Raw genomic sequence first — 21,372 nt, 5'->3', positions numbered from 1 at the left:
TTAAAATGATGGGAAAGCCGTAATACAAATAAATGTAAAAAGGGACGCCCGTCTTACCCTTGCTGATGAGCACGCCGATTTTGGAGTCCAGCAGGCGCTCCGCCCGGCCGCAGTTGCGCGTCACCAGCTTGAGGACCGGCAGGAAAGGCCGAATGTCGCAGAGCCGGCGCGTCTCGTCCTCCAGCTCTTCGTGCACGGCGGCCTGGTTGACGCACTCGAACATGTGGCTCTCCATCTCGCCCAGGGAGGGAAACAGTGGGAAGGACTGAGCCTGCTTCCATAAGAGCTGGAAGGGAGAAGAGGAATTGGGGTGACGTGCTTCTGCACTGCAAAACAACAGGGATATATATATATATAGACGTATATGACATATATATATTAAAAACAATATACATATATAAATAGTTATATAATAAATATATATATAAATACAATATAAATATATCAATAGTTATATAAATAATATATATATTTATGTATATTAATATATATATATCAATATTTATATAAATATATTATATATATATTGTATATATAAATATATATTATATATTTTTTGAATATATATGTATATTAATATATATATATATACACACATACATACAATATAAATATTTATATAAATATTGTATATATAAATATATATTATATAAATATATTATATATTTTTTTGAATATATATGTATATTAATATATATATTTATGAATATATATATTAAATACAATATATATATATATTAAATATATGACTTTATTGTCTCTGAAGCTACTTAAGTGCAACAGAAATGAACAGCAGCCTTATTTTATAGACAGTATATTTCTCACGGTCATTTGAGGTCGGCGCCTCAAAACTGAAATCACACGAACATCGAACAAGGACGTAGATACACGACGAACGTGTCCGCTTTGCAATCAGGAACAAACATGACACGGTAAACATGACGCCGCTTCTGGTTGAGCCGGTCAGGATGTGAATAATAAACAAATAAATATAACGTACCCACCAGCCAACCCTGCCATGACTCATGTCCCTGTGCCGCCACAGTGAGATCACAGGGTGGGTTCAGTCGGGTTCGAATGCGGCCGCCTGGTGCAGCTGCGCACTGACGTAACAGAAACTCTCTCGCTCTCCAAAACAAATATCTGCTTCTCCGGGAACGCTTGTGATTTCACGTCATGTTGAGCGCAACTCGGAGACTGACTCCAGAACAAACTCGCTCTTCTACTTTAAAGGAGAAAAGTATCGCCACGCCACATCTTACAATCTGGGTAACTAGTTACACATGGAGAAAATAATGTTTCACTGTCTTGGGAAACCTCATCTTTACTAGTATGTGAATGCAGCCACTCGGCCGCCTGCTCTCCTCTATAACCGATAAGAGTGGTGTGAGCCGGCCCGCTCACCGCTCCTGGCTTCCTCCTATCTGGCAGAGCTTTCCACTGCGTCTGTACATGCTTCCCCCAGAGGCTTCATAATCATGAGTTCACTATATATGAATAGTATATACATGTTTATCTGGTCCCAATTAACTTGTTGATCTGAACTTGAGAAGAGATCTGCCTTGATTGCTCAGAAGAGTCCAAGTAACAACCTTTCTGTATCTTTGCTCATGTCACAGGGCTGATTGAGCCAGAAGTGATTTCTAGAAATATGACACTGACACACTGACACACACACACACACACTGACACACACACACACACACACACACGCACACGCACGCACACACACACACACACACACACACACACACACACACACACACACACACACACACTTTCACACACCTGCACACGGAACACACACACACACACACACACACACACACACGATCAACACGTCGACGAACGCAGCTGGGAGACACACACACCTTTTCGAGTTTCTGCACAAACGGGGAAAAGGCAAACCGATGCGCGACGACGACCCCGAAACGCAGACGGGCAATAAACACCAACTCGTTTAAAACGCAATTAAATCGTTAAACGTAATCGTTTCGGCCGATTAAACTCGGAAGCCGTTCGCCGGGCCGCGGCGGGGATCGAGCGCATTACGGCGTCCCTCTGCGAACGGAGCGGAGGTTGGAGTTGTTGCGGCGCTATCGGATTTCACCGCACGGGTGTTTCCGTTTTCCCGGGCCACTTCTGTGTGGCGGCAATCTAAGAAATCTCTAAATCGCATGACTGCCGATCTCAAGCGGCGACGAACTCCTGAAGAGACCCGTCGAGTCTGTGACTTCTGACATCTGCTTCACAGAATTCGCTGCAGCCACACGTGATGTCATGCGCCGTTTACGTGCTGAGGCAACAGCTACAAAACACACACACAGTCACAACAAAGGCATCAGATAATAACTGACCAGCTGTGTGTGACGCATGTGCCTCTAAACATGTGTGTGTGTGTGTGTGGGAGTAGACTGTGTTCTTTCCTTACGAGTGAGTTCGACAACAGGCCGTGTGAGGACGACACCGCGGACGCACAACGAGGGAAACGCATCCAGAGCGTAAAGAATCGGCGCTACGAGAAGTTCTCAATCATCCGCGGTGACCTCGCACGCTCACCAGTTTGATGTGCTGAACGGTGGCCTCGCGCGGGACGTCCATCTGGATGTAGATACCGGTGGGCAGCAGGAAGTCCACGGTGACCTGGTCCGGAGCGTGGCCGGCCAGGGGCGAATGGGCCGCCCAGATGTCCAGGAGGTCCGTCATGGCGGAGGCATGGCAAGGGGCACCGCACGCCACCTCAACCATAAGGACCTGCAGAGGACAGAGCGTCGGCTTCAATGAGCGCTAGAGACGGTTTACAGACAGAAGCGGACAGAATCTGGAGAGTCGAAGTGTGAAAACACTTCATTACAGAGCTGATGAACTTCAGAACTAAGAGAACGCGAAGGTTAAATGATCAAAATCACTCAGTTGTTTAGGCTAATATGAGTTTAAACTACAAGGAATAAAATCACAGAGCTGACACGGATATCAATTCACAGTAAAAACAGCTCAGAGGAATGCCCACAGCCTGGTTTCCATTTGGCCTCCACCACAGCTGGACCGTCAGCGCCACTTCCACCTGCCTCTCTCGCTCTCTCTCTCTCATTACCCGGGCCTCAAGTGGGCCCAGAGCATTACTCTTCCACAGGTCCATCTCCACCCATTAAAAGTGACAGCCCCCCCCCCTGATTGCCTCTAATGGTCTCCCCCCCTCCAACTTAAGTGCTCGCGCTACCGGCAAATGAGCCGCAGCGTGCAATATGCATCTGCTGTGCATTTGGAGCCTCGATTATCGGACGCTCGCCACTTTTCCGGCCGTGCAAAATGGAAACACTTGCCGCTTGTGATCGAGGGAGGAGGACGCAGGCATGATCAGGTCAACACCCACCCGTATTACACCGCGCAGGAACGTTGACATGCGAAACTACTCCAACACGTACAATACAGACTGTTCTTTTTACGCACACACACACTTCCAGGCAGCTACGAGACAAGAAGACACTAAATAAAAGCGGTGTGGGGGGGGGGGGGGGGGGCCGATAGCGAGCCGGCAACGCCACAAAAGGTGCACAGTTACACGCATGGACAGGTAACGTGACACGCGGCGCGTCCGTCTGACGCGGTGACAACACGGCGGCGCTCAGGGGGGGAACGGATGAACAAGCGTGTGTGCGTTCACGTCTAGAGAGCACCAGTCACACCGGCCGTCTCTCTCTCTCTAACACACACTCATACATACACACATATTCACAGGTGAGCGGGGTTATTGAGGGTACCGTGGCAGGCAGCCAGAGGTCTGCTGCAAGGTCAGGTTTCAGTGGGCGGATCGGAGGGGAACAGGGCTGGCTTTTGCAAGACTGGGGAGAAAGAAAGAAAGAGAGAGAGAGAGAGAGTTTCATGTGACAACAAACAGGAGGGCCTGAGGGATCGACGCAGAACGTTTCACTACGCGGTTCAAAGCTCCCCGGCACTCTGACCACTGTTTGTGTTCCAAGGTGCAGAAATATTGACCCTGATCACATGCGCCTCCGCCGCCGCCCGCTTTCCTCCGCAGCCCGAGGCGTATTTTGTGTAAATACAAACAACTGCGAGTCGATGCTTTTCGAAAAGCACACTTGTGGGAACGGCCTTCGGGCCGACGAGGCAGAGCGCCGGTTCCTCTGAGCCGGTGACATGTTGTGAAGGCTTTCATGCCCAGATGCATTTATGGATATTTAAACACTGGTGTTACTCAGCACTCTTTCTAAAGCTCCCTCTGTCTGACAGTCAGAGGCCTGTGAGGCTCTCTACAATGGAGTGAGTGTGTGTGTGTGTGTGTGACTGACTGAAAAAGGGCCAACATAAATAGTGTGTGTGTGTGTGTATAAAAAGGTCACGGCTGGTGATTAAGGCTCCCGTGACACATTTTCTTCCACATTGTGCCAAAAATAAAAAAGTTGACAAAAAGAGGATCTGAGACCTCGTCGTGTACTCGCCAGAAAACGATCACACAGTCAGCGTTTCCACCTTTAAGCAAGAGTTATTTGGTCATTATTATTATAAGTCATTGAAGAAAAATTATCCGTCTAGATGTTATAAAAGTGTCGGGGCGTATTGCTGTATTATCTCACAGTAAACGTATTTGGGGTTTAGGCCAGTTCAGACGGGCATGGTTCGGAGTTTTCAAATAATCGATAACCCGATGAACTGGACGTCGTTGGACGTCTCATATCGACTCTGCACCCTTTCATGCTGCTTTCTAGAGGTGGAAGAAGTATTTAAATACCACACTATCAATACACACTCCACGCGAAACCTTACTTCAGCACAAGTATAGTCAGTGAAGTGTACTTTAAAGTAGAATATCAAAAGTATGTATAAACTGCTGGGTAGTTTAATCCACAGCAATGAATTCTATAATATGTAGAACGTGATGCGTGAGACACGCGCAACTTTAAATTTCCATGAGCTCAGAAACAGCCCAATGTTGAAATGCCTTATTCCACTTATAATTAGGACAATTTAGTAAACATGTAAAAAGGTTTTAGTTTATGGAGTTATTTGGGGGGGGGGGGGGGAATCATTGTAATGAGATGCGGTTTTCAGAAAGTGGAGGAACGATCGTAATCTGAGTCATCAGCAACCTCTGAGATGTAGTAGAGTATAAAGTTGCAGTAAATGTTCAGTAAATGTTCTTGGTTACATTCCACCACTAATTATACTATTATCCCAAGTCTTAAACGCCTTAGTTCCTGCGCGGGGATCAGGTTTCATTTGATGTCGCCAATCAAAACCAGGATCTGAGCGCCGTTTCCTCCTGGAAACTAAAGACGAGAGAAAGAGGCTTGAAACCAAATCCCCCGCAAAGATATCCTCACAGCCAGGAGGAACAAACTGTCTCCATGCATACTGTATCTGAGAGGAAGTGATGGAGTGGCAGCATGTGTGTGTGTGTGTTCCTCATGTGTGTGTGTGAGAGAACCAACCACATCCGGACTGTCAACAGCGCTCCGTCACTCCACCCCCTTCCCAGTGAAGGAGGCGCATGCCCACGACTTCTCAGACAGGAAGCAACGACACTAGACAGGAAACGGGTGACAAACAACCACCAGAGCAAAAGTCCCGCCAGTCATTCATAAAAATAAACTGATGAGCGGTGAATCAGAGGCTCGGCTGATCTTCTCATTCCTGAAGAGTTTTTTTTAAATTTAAATTTCCCTCCTTGTATTCTAGTCAGAGCCAACGTGATCTTACCGACCGGAGAACAACAAAGGATCAAATATCCTGGCGAGGCCTTTCTGCACCACGAGGTTTGTTTGAACAGAATCCACACACACACACATTATCACTGTGCGTCTTGAGATAATAAAATAGGGTAATTTCAACAGATTGTTTAAGGCAAAACAGAGATGGGTGCCTCAGTCACAAAAACACAGAGGCAGGAGGACTAATTAAATATATATATACACATATATTGTTTTTAATATATATATATTTACTTATAATATATATATATATTCTTAATATATATGTATAAATATATATATAAATATTATATATTATTATATCATCATTTCCCTTCTATATGAAATATAATCAGATTTGGGAGCAGGCAGAAAACAACTTGGTTGCATTAACGTGACCGAATTCCCAGACAACACGTCTCGTAAGACAAAAAAATGTGTGTGTGTGTGTGTGCAAGTATACGCGAGTAGACAAACAAAATCTGCCGCAGGCAAAAGACTTTGAGGATGCAGCTGTGCCTGTGGCCTTATGACTGCACTTTATAAAAATACATGAGACACAGAAACACGGGGGGAAAGAAGCTGGAGGAAAACAAGTTATTCTCATTTGTCCCACACACACATTCACAGAAACACTGACCAACACACTGGCTCCGTCTGTACGCCGCTCCGGTTGACGAGGTGCCGCCAACACCTGGAGAGTAACGCCGGGATTTCCAGGAAATAAAACAGGGAACTGTTATTTGTGAATCTCTCCCACCTCACATCGACGTTCCCGCTTCGGGAACGTTCTCGGTTCCGCCGGGCTGCCAGCGACCGTCTCCGCTCATCTCCCCGCTACGTCAGTCAGAGCGTCCTTGCGTCGCTTCACCTGCGATCAGAGCCACCCGAATCCCCCCCCCCCCCCCCCCGTGACTCTGATCATGTCCAGTTATTACATCACAGGCAAGAAAAAGAGGAGATCTCTTGTGACGACCGTACGCCTACAAATCAAAACACCTCCGTCCGCGACATCCGGACCAGTCACTCCGACCAGATGGATCTTGACGGTGCACCGTGACCGCGTCGAGCCTCGAGTGATGGTTTAATGTGCTCTCGCTGCCATCTATTTCTACGTCAGGGAGGGAGACGGACCGAGGGGCGCCCGGAGAGGAAGACCCTCTCCTCTCCGAGAGGAAGTCCCTCTCCTCTCTGAGAGCGACGGATAATTCCTCCGGCGATACCTCTCCGATGGCAATAATGGTGTTTGCGTGTCTGCGTGCACTGCAGCAGCTGTGAATATAAATGTGTAAGTAAAAAGTATACGAGTACAATCCATAATCTGAACGACTCACATTTTTAAACTTCCCATTTTATGCATTCGTCCTTTCGTCCAAAGCCGGTTCCTGCGTCTTGAACCCTCGTCCAGACGTGTCACAAAAACCGGCTGCGGCGACGTCACCGACCGTGTGAACGGGAGGGAGAGTGAATATTTATTTTGTCAAATCGGTTGCCTGGCAACCACTGACCACTTCAAAACCTCCTTCACACCGAGTGCATTTACGTACTTTACTTAAGTTCCTGTGTCGAAAAACATGAACTCACAAGTTCCACTTAAAAAAACATCGGTTTGAACCTGCCCGGAAACAAACTGAGCCGTGTCACGCGTGAGTGTGTGTGTGTGTGTGTGTGTACAGCAGAGTCATCACAGGGGAAACTAATGCGTTCTAAACACACAGTCCTGTGATAAACACCACCTTCATGAAGGTGACGGTGTTATTGTAGAATCTGGTTTCTGGAGGTGCTGATTCAGCGCTGCGGTCGCGTGTCGTCCACTACATTTAAATCATGAGGGTGAGCTCCTTAACCCAAATACCAGATGGCATAATTATTTCCAAGTCACTGTATTTTAAACAAAATGGTGCGCTTCAAGCTGCACGTGCCCATGGGGAATTGGAGGTCAAGTCAGGATACAGATCTACGGTGAAGATAATGACGGCGTAATCATTAAAAAACAAGCAAAACAAATGTTTTCATTCACTCGGTCTCAAAGAATTCTACATGAGAATCTCATCGTTTCATGTCGAGAGAGATTGGGGTAGAGACAGAGAGAGATTGGGGGAGAGAGAGAGATTGGGGGAGAGACGGGGAGAGAGAGAGAGATTGGGGGAGAGACAGAGAGATTGAGGTAGAGACAGAGAGATTGAGGTAGAGACAGAGAGCGATTGGGGGAGAGAGAGAGAGAGAGATTGGGGGAGAGAGAGAGAGAGAGATTGGAGTAGAGCCAGAGAGAGACAGAAAGATAAACAAAGAAAGAAATAAATTAAGAAAAAGAGAGGGGGTATATGCGGAAGAGCGAGAGAAAGAGGGTAAACGGTGTGTAGAAACATATTTTCTCTGTAAAGTTTGTAATATTCGGGTTTTGTTCGACAGAGTTGGTAAAAGTTGTCGGAAAGACGAACGGAGACCGCTTCGTCGTTTTTTTACCGACAGACAGTGAAGAGACGTTGAAAACCCCAGAGGTTGAACAGACCCCACAGAGGGTTAAACGTAGAGGCAGTCCATCAATCTTCCATCTCCACACATGGAAGGTAGAGAGAGTTCGATCAATACATTAAAGAGACAATCAAGTCGACGGGTAGAGACGAATGCCTCGTCGTGCTGCACCGAGGTCAGACCGGGACGCCGTGCTGCTGGTACCCGGAGAACACGACGAAACGTACGAGGGAACAATACCGTTGCATTGGTGGCCATGGTAACCGGCCCCAAAAAAAAGAGAGAAAGAAGAGCAATTAGCCGACATCCGGAGGAAACTACAGGACGGGAAGATACGGACGAGACGAGAGTGTTGACGTTCTTCGAGTGGAGGCGAAGATGAGAGCGATGAGTAAAAACAAGTCTTCGAGAGTTGAAAAATGACGCGGAGGGAAGTGAGAGGGGAAGAAGAAGAACAGACAGAGGGCCGAGAGAGAGAGATGAGAGAAAGAGGAGAAGCAAAGTGCGATACAATGTGTGACTGTAGTGCGGCGGACCGAACTGGGATCGGCGACCACAATAAGCCTCTGTCGTTTTGTTTTTTTGGCGAGTGTGTGTGTGTGTGTGTGTGTGTGTGTGTCAGCGAGGACAGTCCCGTGCCCCGCACAAACACTGGCCTTGTGTTGCCCTTGCCTCTCCTTACAGTCACAAACACGCACACAACCCAACCAGCTCGGCACACACACAGACACACACACACAGCTCCAGTTAAAAACACTGAGGCTGGAGGGGGCAACAGGGTCACATGGGGCTGGTCACACACTGTGTGCCCCCCCCCCCCCCCCCTCCAATAAACAACCACATGATTTACTGTATGTTGCAGACTGAGACCTGTTGCTTCAGTAGCTCCCCCCCCCCTCCACACACACACACACTTCCTCATCTCATGTAAATAAGCTGCTTTTTTTTAGTCAAATTAAAGCCGATAATACGACCGTTACACGAGGCGGCCGTCGTACCTTCTCTGGAAAGCGAAGCACTATGCAAACCTCGCGTCATTATTAAAATCAAGCACCGACGCATAAAAACCCACGACCGGCATGAGGAAGCCTAACGGGGGAGGGGAGGGGGGAGGGGGGTATGCAAAGTGGACCGTGCCAATCCGATTCTGTGAAACAGGAAATGGAGAAATGAAACGTCCAGGCACAGCGGGGCGAGTCGAACAACCGTCCTTTGACTTCACGGTCAGCCTTGGATCCATTAGACACGTTCTTTTATTTCCATCTCGCCGTCTCTTGGAAACTCTGACAAAAGAAACTCTGAACACATCATTAGGGAGCGATCATGTTATTCGTGCTTCAAATTTATTCTTTTTTTCCCCCCGCCTATGTGTGTAAAATGCTGCAGATTGCGAGATTATCTGTTCAGGCACCCGGGGGCGCCCGACCACTCGCTCGCACCCGATTGAAAAGCACAATCGTCCTGTTGGAGAAACCTACAGATGAATTTTTAGTGGATTAATGGGGCCTTAATTGAAACCCCCCCCCCTCTACATTTCAGCACATGCAGTATTTGAACCGCAGAATAAGTACAAAGACGTTCGTCATGGAGTTCATCGTCATAAGGCTCTTCAGTCACACACACTGAGAGGTCGTTTAAGGTCATCGCCAGAAGCACAGCTCACTTCAATGAGATACTTCAAAAGCACGAATTGGTTTAAAGAAAAGCACTGTCACACACACAAAGCCAACGTCATCCTCAAAGCCAGACACGTCTCTCGTCAAGGCGAATCAGAGACGTAGCATTCAATGCAGCGTGCGAGTAATCTTCCCGTCGTTATGCTCTATAATTAGTGAACTGTGGCAGTGTGCGTGTTCCATTGTCCAGCTGAAAACACAAGTCTGGTCCAATTATACACACACACACACCTCTTTAGTACCTCGGGGGTGGTGAAGGTCAGCGGTGTAAGGATAATGCCACCCAAACAGCCCCCCGAGGGCCGGGCTTCCTTGGATTGTGAGCCGAAAAAAGGGTTTCAAGAGGTCATTTATAGGAGGAAGAAATAATAAATAAATAGTCAGCAGCTAAACGTTCCTCACTCGTCTTACGAGGCGACCTGGGAGCGCCGTTTGAGATTCGCCTTCTGCTCCGTGGCGATAATGCGGCGGTGGCGGATGGGAGGATGACCGGAGACGGAACATTGCGCGAGTAATTGGATCAAGTCCCTTTTTTCCACATTTGAGTGGGCGTGAAGGGAAGGGGAGACGAGCGCAGGTGGGAGGCCTCCGTCCCGATTATCGGTGGCACTGATCGACAGCGGGAACATTTGCGTTCCGCTCATCCACGTCAAACGGGCACCTGCAGCCGTGGGCGATCGCTCAAACGTACATCAGTGTTTTTGCGGTGATGAAATTATAGATTTACCAATGTTCACTCTAGTCAGAGTCAGGGAACACATCTTAAGGGTTTGTGTTATTGGGTTTTGGGAGGAGGAGCCTGCACCATGGTGCATATATACTTTACTCGGAGGTAACGGCTAAAGTCACGCTATCGTTTGGTGCATTTGAGGTCGAGTCGATTGATATTTTTGAGTCAGTAGTACTGAGAGCGCCAGAGTTCAGTACTTTAAGGGTTGATTTTACATCTGATATCACCACAAAAAAGTGACCTATTCATCATCAACCAGAGTGTAATATGTTGAACTACCATTATGTAACAACCCTAATGTTACGTCACCGTTGTGTTCATATTCAAATCGATATGCACCCGTTTGTTTCATGCCACTGAAGACACTCTGAATTGTTGGCGTGTATAACTCTTATTCATTTTAAAAGGTGCTGTTTTTTCTCGTTTACATTCTGCAACGGTTTCACACGTTCAGATTTCTCCGTCTATTGTATAATTCTTGCAGGTTGAAGCAAAATCCTTCAGTTAATTAACATTAAACCACCGTCTTTCGGGGGGAGGGGCGTACCGCTGCTGCATTACTGTGCAGGAGAGTTCTCCAGTGACGCAGCAGTTCCTGAGGCAATCTGATGCTTCAAGAAAAAAAGAGAGAAAACGCCGCAGTGAGAGAGGAGCAGCGAGGTATTCCCACATGAAAGTGCAGCGTGCTGGCCGGCTGCCACGCATTCCCCGCCTGTCCGGACGAGGCCTACTCTCCCAGATTCCAGCCAAGTCAGCGCTCCATTCCTCCTCTCCCACTTACGTAGACACACACACACACACAACTTTACCTGCTGATTCCTAAAGTCTCTTATTTCCTGTGCCTCTGCTCCTCGCTGGGTGTGTCTGGATAGCGGCGGCCGGGACACTGCATCTGACGGACGAGAGGACACAAGGAGCCGCCCGTTAGAGAACGCGGGAACCGACAAAACGTGTGCGCTCAAAGCTGCACGCGAGAAGAAGTCGAGACGGTCGAACGCGAGAGACGAGACGCAGAGAACGATATTTACACATTTACTACAGTAGCCTGAAGTGGTTTAAACATTTTTTATTATTATAGTAATAAAAGTAAAAGGCTGGTTATGTTTTCATTCAGGGTGGAAGCAAACGGGAGAAAACTATTTCATAAATTCACACTAACTAAAAAAAGTCTCGGGTACCATCCGCCTCCGTGTCGGAGCGGTCGCCATGGAAACCAAGATGTGAACCGAGCGATGCGGTAAACAAATACACGGCGGCAAAAAACACACAGTGGCTACGCAATGCACACAAACTTATATTATACAATCGTATAATGGGGGGGAGGGGGGGGGGCTGAAACTACAATAAAACCACACGTGGGCGGGATGACGAGTTCCAGGAAGTGCGGCGATACACACACACACGTGATATAATCAAAAGGCCAGACGGTCAATGTTTAACTCGCCGACCCGAGCATCACATGATCCGCAGCAAGTGTGTGTGTGTGTGTGTGTGTGTGTGTGTGTGTGACAGTGATTTCAAGAGAAACTGAGAGACAGAGCTTTCACTATGGGCCGGTTCGTCGATGACGTTTTTGCCGGAGGGCCTCAGCCCAACGTTAGCGATAACGACGTCAAAGGGTTTTTGGTCCGATTCTGAATCTGTGATTTAATAATAGATTGTAAAAATTGACCGTGACATCCTCTGGATGGATTTCTCGGAGCACTGAAATGTGTTTATTGCTCACCATTGCCCCTTTAATGAAAAGAGAAAAACCAAAATGTCAAACTACAGTACCGGTATTCTTGTATTGGGCAGGAACGCATGGAAAAGGCTTCTTATGAGAGGTGTACTGATCTTTAGAGAGGGGCATCTGATTCAGGGTCAGTTTAACGGGAATTCATATTAACATTACTCGTGTCACGATACTTAAATGTCTAACTTGGAATATATACTACGGAAACACACATAAAATGATAATATTGACGGCCTAAAAGTTCAGATTTTCATGTAAAAACTTAATTCTACTACTGTATTTTAAATATACACTTACGTAATTAAGTAGAGAATCTTTTTTTAAACACTAATTACTCTCCAAGATTTGTTACATAAATAAATAAATAGATGTGAGCAGAGGAGAATCCGGCAAATAAACTTTGACTGACCAGAGAACCTCCCCTCCCCCTCCCTAAAGTGTTGTATCTGCTTTGATATGACTTTCTCCGTTCCCACCCACACACACTCCTTTCCTCCCCTCCACCCATCCTCTGGTATGCGAGGAATGCCCAATCCTAATAAGTCTCTCACTCTCCCTCACCCCCGTCTGCCAATACAGCCTCTGCATCTCATCGGACATGTGGGTCACCGGGGAGCCTGACTTCTAAAAACATGCAACGAGGAATGCGAGGAATGCACATTTTGAGCACTCCCTTTAAAAAAACAACAACCGTGTGGTCTGAAGGACCTATCGGCGTCATCGCCGCCTCCCCGTTAACAAAAGAGCACTGTCCGTCTCGGTGCTAAAAAACACAATACACACTCCTTAGCACAGTGGGGTGTGTATAATACCCCCCCCCCCGATCCTCCCCCAATAGCTGAGACACATGAGCAACACACAGGAGGGTTTTCACCGTCATCAAAGCGGAGGTAGGAGTATGGCGTCCTTCAATCAATGCACGTCTGTGTCTTAGCCCCCCCCACCCCCCCTTTATTTATCACTTGCTGCCATCTCTATTTTTAGGTGCCGTTGTGAGGCTGCCCTTAGGTGGGTGGAGTGCATCCGTGTGTTCACACAAGTTCCCCCTGGACGCTGTAAATCAGTTACCTTCTGGCTGTCTGACTGAGCAAAGGTCCATCTCAGCCTGGGACACACACACACACACACACACAGTTGGCCGATAGCCATATAGCTTCCCAGAGGTAAAGGAATACAGAAAGTGAGTCCAGACTTGAAGACTTAATGGCATCCCGAAGTTGGACGACGACACACACGGTTCAGGATAAATGTGATTATCTAAAAGTTATTGCGCAATGGACAAGCCAGGGTGAGAATATACAAAGAGTGTGTGTGTGTGTACACGTCAGTGGTTGCAGACGGGGACCTGCCACACACACACACACCAGGGTGGCGGCATAGCTCGATGCTATTCGGGCGTCTCGGGCAGTCGGAGGTGGACGCCGCCCTAAAAAGAAGCTCCTGCATCTGGAAGCAGAAGATGAACAATAACCAGCAACAGAGTTTGTGTTTTGATTTCAAGAAGATTATGAATGATCCAGTGAAACCTTTTGGTTTTGCCCCCCCCCCCAATCCATCTCTCTTCTTCAAAGTGTTTTTCATCCCCCACTCCTTTTTCTCGGGTCAGATGCAGAATATCAGGCGATGAACACATCGTCACGGTTCATTTGAATAAGAGAACGCGTATGAAAAATAAAACTATTAGAAGACTTTAGTTAGAACGTCTGTTGCGTGTTTTAAAATGTGATTTTAAATTCAGTCAGGGCCACCAGTAATGGAAACTTTGACAAATTGACAACTTTCAAATGCCTGAAGTAGGTTACACCTGTTACAAAGAGTGTTTCTCAACTATTCTTATGCATTAAGAGGCAATAAGATCAACAGTGTACATAAACAAATGTTGCATATATTGTAAAAGGACACTCCGGTCACCTTTTCATACCTTTAGAAAAAACCCAAAACCGATATATATATTCTTAATATATATGTATATACATTTATAAATATAAGTAAATATATATATATTTTTTATTATTATTATATATATGTATATAAATTTATAAATATAAGTAAATATATATATTAAATATATATATATATTCTTAATATATATGTATATACATTTATAAATATTATAAGTAAATATATATATATATAAATAAATATCATTTCCCTTCTATATGAAATATAATCAGATTTGGGAGCAGGCAGAAAACAACTTAGTTGCATTATCGTGACCGAATTCCCAGACAACACGTCGTCTCGTAAGACAAAAAAATAAATAAAAAATCGAAGAGACTGCAACATGAAATGTGATGACAGACTCTGCTGATGACATGCAGCCTGAGGATTAAGGACAAGAGTTTAAACTCTCCTTACCGGCTGTTTAAATGACGTTAACATGGTGGTGCTGCAGTCGATGCGATACAGATGTGTAATATTTAAAAATTAGGGATTAGACGTCTCCGTGTTGTACGGGCAGTGTGGAGCCCGGAGAGCGCTGTGCATCTGATCCCAGATCAGCCGTCATCTACACGATGCCAGCAACCTCAGATCCTTTGGCAGGTAATCAGTAATTGTTTTACCTGCATCAGCAGTTTTCTTATTGTGAAATTATACGTTGTTTTTTAATCTGCTGCTTCAACTGGAAATCGCAGCTTGTTTCACCGACTGATATTTGTTTATCTGTAATGTTGATTTTCAACATCACCACCAACGTCTGGCCGTTATAGAAGAATAACGAATGGGAGCGGACGACTCGAGGTTGTTGTTGTTTATGGTCAAATTGTTCGTGGAGTCTGCTCTGTGCACAGTATTCATCACTGTGAATGAATTAAAAAGGAGCCGGTGTTACCGTGCAGACTTCTTTACAACCCACTCCATTTTCATATCTCTCTCTCTCTCTCTCCTGCTGTCTTCCCTGCATTCCTCGGCAGGTCCCGGCCTGCTGTGCAGCGAAGTCGAGAATTCCAGCGGCTCGTTCTCAGCTCACCGTCGACTCGCATTTATTGGCGCCGCAATTATTTATTTATTTCCCCCCCCTTTTCGCTCGATGAGCAGGTGAAATTGTGGGAAGCTCAGAAAACATAAAGACAATAGTTCTCATGCAAACAGACACATTGTGTAAAGCCGGCTTGCACACACTCACACACACACACACACACACACGCACACACACACACACACACAGAAACAACTGGCTCCCTTTCACACGACTCTTTGAGAGGATGTTACGCAATCCTTTCACTGACGAGGGGGTAAACCTTCAAAAGTACAACAGCAGGAAGTGTGAATGAGTGTGAGAGGGGGGGGGGGGGGTACGGGGACAGGAGAGAAAGAACATAATGGAGATAGGACAAATAAGGACACATGAGTCACACACACACACAGGTGTTCCACTCCAAACAGAGACACTGATGATGTAATTCACAATTCAGTTGCAAAAGTGGGTCTCTTGGGGGGGGGGGGGGGGGGTATAGTAGCATCCTCTCTAATGCTCGGTCTCAGCAGCTCAATGGAGCCTTTCAGAGCTCCATTAGTATCTCAACACAGCAGGCAATCAGTGAGACCAAATCCCCCCCCCCCCCAAAAAAGCAGGCAGACTACCTTCCAGCCTGTTCGACACTTTGCATCCAATCTCCACAAAATAGAGCCACTTCTCTCATTTACGCGCCTTTAGGTTTGTAGAAAGTGCCTCGTGTAGGTTTTAAGAAAAGGTCGAAGACATTAAAAGGCGTCGACGTCGAGCTTCAACTCCACGAGCTTCAGGCACATGAAGGCCTTTTAAAAAGTTGAAAGTCAGCAGTTTCTCCCCCCCCCCCCCCCTCACCGTCGTTGTTTAATTTGAAATGCAACCCGGTCGGGGAGTCGAGCCAAAACCGAGAGAACTGTATCGCTGTCCAGATACCTGCAGCGTCGCCACGGCGACGGGTCTGCGACTCACAATGAAATGTTTGACTGTTTCTACCCACGAGTCTTCTGGCCCTGAGGTCTTCCTCATGATGTCACCGCGCCGAGACCGAAACACCCTCCCTCCCCCCCTTCAGCTCCATCCCGCACCACGACGGCCAATCAGAAGTGACCTCACCTCACGGCGCCGCTCAACCCCGAGAGGCCGGCGGACGTCATCGCTGTTGCACAACTTCTCCTTCTTCTTCTTTGGTTTTCCGTTAGCGTGGGAGAATTATTTGAAATGTTATATATTTGTTCCCAGTTTAAAGATCCATCTGGGTGGGTAAATAGCTGCATTGTTGGCGTTCTCGAACTTGACCTCCGACGCGTGACAGCCAGGAGGACCGTCGAACACAACATCTTCCTCAAGCATCAGCAGGGGAGTCAACAACAACAACAACAGTTAACATGCAAATGGAGGAAATCCTTCTCTCCTATTGTCTGTCGCCTGCCGTGTGGCTCCATAGGAGCGTCCCAGTGATCAATGGGGAAAAAGACAATACCACTTTAATCATCTGGAAGGTTATGCATATGTGTGTGTGTGTGTGTGTGTGTGTGTGTGTTTTGGGTTGTAAACAACGAAGAGAAAAGTCAGCCAAAATGGCCGCACATCGACACATGTAACATGTTCAATAGGTTCGTGGTGGATAAACTAAATGTCATAATAAGTGATTTCTATTATTTATTATTTTTTTCTAGTCGTATCAACTGGTTTTGCTGCGTTATCGGGGTTTACATTTGACCTCAGGTTGTCCTGCTTTCCGTTATCATTACAACTAATATGTTCTGTTATTGTTTTGTCCGTCACATAAATAAAGTTATTAGTAATATTATGATCCCCGGGAGAATTAAAGAGAGAAGCCGGTCGTTTCGTGAAGAAACTAAAGATATGATGGAGCAACTTTATTGCTCAGCGATTTGTAACTTTCTCCGCAACGTCCCACAACAAATGGAAAGCAGCCTCTGGGGGGGGGAAGACAATAACATTCAGTGGCCAACCTTCAGGCTAAGTGCTGCTGAACGCATCCTACAAGCATGTACCCACACACACACACACATAAGCGTCCTGCGCACACAGGTACTATAAGGTGACATACGGCGGCCATCGAAACCAACGCGGTCGCCCACAAAGAAGGTGGCCGAATCGCCTGACGTGCCAAGAACTGAATCCAAAATTATGAGAAATTACAAGGAAGTAGCCCAACTGTCAAGTCCCCCCCCCCACACCATCTGTCAAATAATTTGCATTAAAGCCACACTCGCCAGCACAGACGGATACTGTGCCCCCATAACTGTCGATTCATGCGTGTTTTTTTTATTTTTTATGAATCAGCTTGAGTTGCACAACATCAAGAGGATCAAATAACCCAAAGGAGCAGCTGCGATGCGCAAAAAGAAAAAGTTCAGCGTGTGCCGACTTCCGTCCGCGAATGAAATAAAACCCGGAGAAAAAGGTTAATACGGACACGGCGGAAAAACTAAAATAAAAAAGCTGACAAAGAATTACTCGGCGAAGTTTCAGATCCCCTTTACTCGTCCATTTCCCAACAAAAAGAGTTCCCAGTGATCCCTCAAACTACTTCTGGGTTCACAGATAGTCTATGGACTTCCTGTGGAGAGGTGGGGGGGGGGGTCTCGTGACAACTCTTTTAGGGGATGCATATTTATGGAAGATATAAACCTGACTGTTATGCAACAAACACTACAGCAAAGCACACGTGTGGAGGCTGTGAATAGCTTAAATACACGTATATCGTTGTTGTCAAACAATTAACTATTTCTCTTACAGCCCCCCCGCCCCCCAAAAAAGAGGCACCGCCACTGTTAAAGGGCAAGCGGTTCGCTTCGGGAGGGAGCGCCGCCCAAACTCGGTTGAGTAAACTAACGAGTGTGTCGTCGTCTCTGTTTTCCAGCCGAGGGGAACGGCCCTCTGGACCGCTGCCGAAGCCTCGTCGAATCCACGGGGTTTCCCGGTAGAATCGGCAGACGTTTCAAGCGAGGGGAACGGCCGTCCATATTCATTACCAACGGCTACTCGTAAACCGCGGTCCTTAGCTTTTAATTTTTGTAATTTTTTGGCATGGAAATAACAGATTTAAAAAATAAATAATTGTATCTTAATACATTTAAAAATATATACAAAATGTGGTTGTTTAAAAAAAAAGAAGGTAGGACGCAGGACATTAATTATTTAAATATATAGTCATATATATATATAGATAGCTTAAGCATTACATTTTCATATTTATGAACGGAGTTTGGGGTGAAGTCGTTGCTCGACAAGTTTTTAAAAAAGTACGAAGCGAAAAAATCTGTCCCATTTTTTTTTTTTTTAAACAGGAAAAAAGTGTGGACTCACCTTTAAGGTCGGCGAAGAGAGGAGCGGACCACCAACCAGCTGAAAGTTAATAGTGCCGTCTTCCGAGTAGATTCGCGCGCGCGTGTCTCTCTCTCTTCTCTCGCTCCTCGCGCAGGACAACAGATCTCGCAGGTGGACAGGAGCGCGCGGTACTTCTTCCTGTTTGTTTCAGAAGGTGAATCACCGCCGCCGCCGCTGCTTCTTTTTTCTCCTCCGCCGGCTCTCCCTCCGCCACCGCTGGTCAAGCCGGAGAGAGTGACAGGAGAGAGAGAAAATAGCACTTCCGCTCAGAAATTTCAAAATAAAGTTGATGACATGTGGGATTTAAAGCTTTGATTAAAGGGGAACGAAATCTACTCTGTCGTTGAATTAACATGATTACAAATATTTGGAAAATGAAGTTAGTAACATGATCTATGGGAATAAGTACATTAAAATTATAATATCATCAGATTAGGCTCCATGTTTAGCAGTTACTGGTGGTGATAGTCATATATTATTTTAAAATATATATTATACATATGTATGTTTGTATATATATATATTTATACATACATATGTATACATATTTTCTGAGATATATTAATGTATATAAATATATATTTAGTTAAAGGACCTTTTAGTTAAATTTTTTTTTTTAATTAACATTTAAATCAACCCAAAACACCAAGATACAAAGTAAACACAGTCTGAGAGCACTTAAAATAGTCGTCCAGAGATTATTACACGTATACATTATACAAATGACAATATACTACTGTAGCTCTTCTGCTAAAACAAGTTTCTATCTTCACAGACAGTGGTAATTCAACTCCTCGTGGACACAACACTATACATTCTTTATATGTCAACAGTCCAATCAAAAATCTAGCAAAACACACATTTGGTTTGCAGACTCTCTTTTCAGATGCAACCTCTGTAGAAGAATGACTGTTTATGTTTTAAAGCTGTGAATCAGTAAATGTCCCCATAGATCTGAGAGGCAGTTACTTTATTTACTGAAGAAGCTTTTTGGAATAGTTCCTGTCAGTCTGCTGTTCACTTCAAGTAAAAAATATAACTTAACATAAGGCTACATATTCATGTTAATTCACAATAACATATCATAGTAAAAAAAAATTAAAACAAGAGGAAGCCCTGCGAGGGGTTTTATTGTGAAGGCTACATTTCCGGTCTGCTGGTTGCCTGAGGTCCGACGCTGATTGGTGCAGCCGGCTTTCTTCGATTAACCACATTCCACCGGCACGAAATTTATGAGCAGTGATTTCACCCGGAAACATCATGTTTTATCAAATAAAAGCCCGAAGTGAACATTACATTTCGGCGTCTACAGCACACTATGGCACGAGGCCTATAATACATTACATGTCGCTATGAATCTGAATCTGATTTGTTTTTAAGCCCTTAACCACCAACTTAATCCACGAAACATCATCATGAGACAATCAGGTGTTCTAGATAGTTCTTACTTTCTATATTAATGAAAATGTGTGCGACCCAGTTCAAAGCATTTAGCTCTGCTGTCCTCTAGTGTTTAAATGTGGTATTGCATCTCATAATTAATTATATAAAACAAGGCTGATTTGTAGAAAGCATATTTTTGGGGGTTTTCATGGCAAATGTTGTGGGGGTTTATTAACATTTTTAAATTATATTTTCATTAGTTACCACATTTGTTAAAAGTAGAGTATCTTCTGTGCTTAATTACTCAAAGACATTCACAGAGAGACTCAGCCACTGTCTTGCTCAAGGGCACCTGAGTCATTCCTCTTAAAATATTGAATCAAACAACATAACTACACACATAGCTCATATTTGGATTGTCATAATATTGAAAGTACAAGTTAACAAAGGCTCCTGATGATTGTGAGCGAGCCATCGTGCCAGGACCATGAAAACCGGAAGCAGCTAAATGGAATTCAGCCATTATTAATCTTTTATTATTATTATTTTTTACCACAACATATCAACTATTTCCTGTCAATACGACCAACATTTACACAGTGTGCTTTTTGCTGTAAGCCAGTGATTATTATTACTATTATTACAGTAATGTGTGTAAGTAAGTGTGTGTGATTGTATGGCAGTTATCTTGATTTACATATAACATCCCATAATATTTAGAATCAACTCCAGTACTGAGTCGCCATGAACTCAGAAGGTCTTTTCGTGGTGTCTGTGGTTGTGAGACAACATAAGAACATCTGATTCAGACAACAACAACAGAGCTGTCACGTTACACAGTGAAATCCTTGCACCGGCCACTAGGGGGCAGCAGAGACCAGCGCACTTCTATTGAAGAACCAATGATTACTGTTTCAGCGTGTAAAGAAATATACACTACCGTTCAAAAGTTTGGGGTCACTTAGAAATGTCTTTATTTTTCAAAGAAAAGCACTGTTTTTTCAATAAAGATAACATTAATCAAAAATACACACTATACATTGTTAATGTGGTAAATGACTATTCTAGGTGGAAACGTCTGGTTTCTAATGAAATATCTCCAGAGGTGTATAGAGGCCCTTTTCCATCAACTATCACTCCAGTGTTCTAATGGTAGCCTACATTGTGTTTGATAATCGCCTTAGAAGACTAATATCTGATTAGAAAACCCTTGTGCAATGATGTTAGCACAGCTGAAAACAGTTATGCTGGTGATATAAGCTATACTGGCCTTTCTTTGAGCTTGAAGTTTGAAGAACAAAATTAATACTTCAAATATTAATCATTATTTCTAACCTTGTCAATGTCTTGACTAT

The 21,372-nt window shown here is 45.0% G+C and overlaps 1 protein-coding gene across 2 annotated transcripts in view; it reads right to left on the bottom strand.

Moving 5' to 3' along the window:
- pik3cb (phosphatidylinositol-4,5-bisphosphate 3-kinase, catalytic subunit beta) overlaps positions 1-18,827 on the bottom strand; it is a 36,579-nt gene extending 17,752 nt beyond the window's left edge. The window contains exons 1-4 of one of the 2 annotated variants that reach the window (XM_056440760.1): positions 18,614-18,827; positions 11,399-11,481; positions 2,560-2,754; positions 58-286 (exon numbers count right to left, since the gene is read on the bottom strand). In XM_056440760.1, the coding sequence (XP_056296735.1) occupies positions 58-286; positions 2,560-2,748 (418 nt within the window). In that variant the 5' untranslated portion in view covers positions 2,749-2,754; positions 11,399-11,481; positions 18,614-18,827. The remainder of the gene's footprint in view (positions 1-57; positions 287-2,559; positions 2,755-11,398; positions 11,482-18,613) is intronic. The other variant, XM_056440761.1, reaches the window with a different exon arrangement.
- Between the last annotated feature and the right edge of the window lie 2,545 nt (positions 18,828-21,372).

Source organism: Pseudoliparis swirei, chromosome 20 (assembly GCF_029220125.1).
Source record: "Pseudoliparis swirei isolate HS2019 ecotype Mariana Trench chromosome 20, NWPU_hadal_v1, whole genome shotgun sequence".
Lineage (NCBI taxonomy): Eukaryota > Metazoa > Chordata > Actinopteri > Perciformes > Liparidae > Pseudoliparis > Pseudoliparis swirei.
Note: the sequence above shows the minus strand (reverse complement) of the source record. Positions and strands in the feature narration are given on the sequence as shown.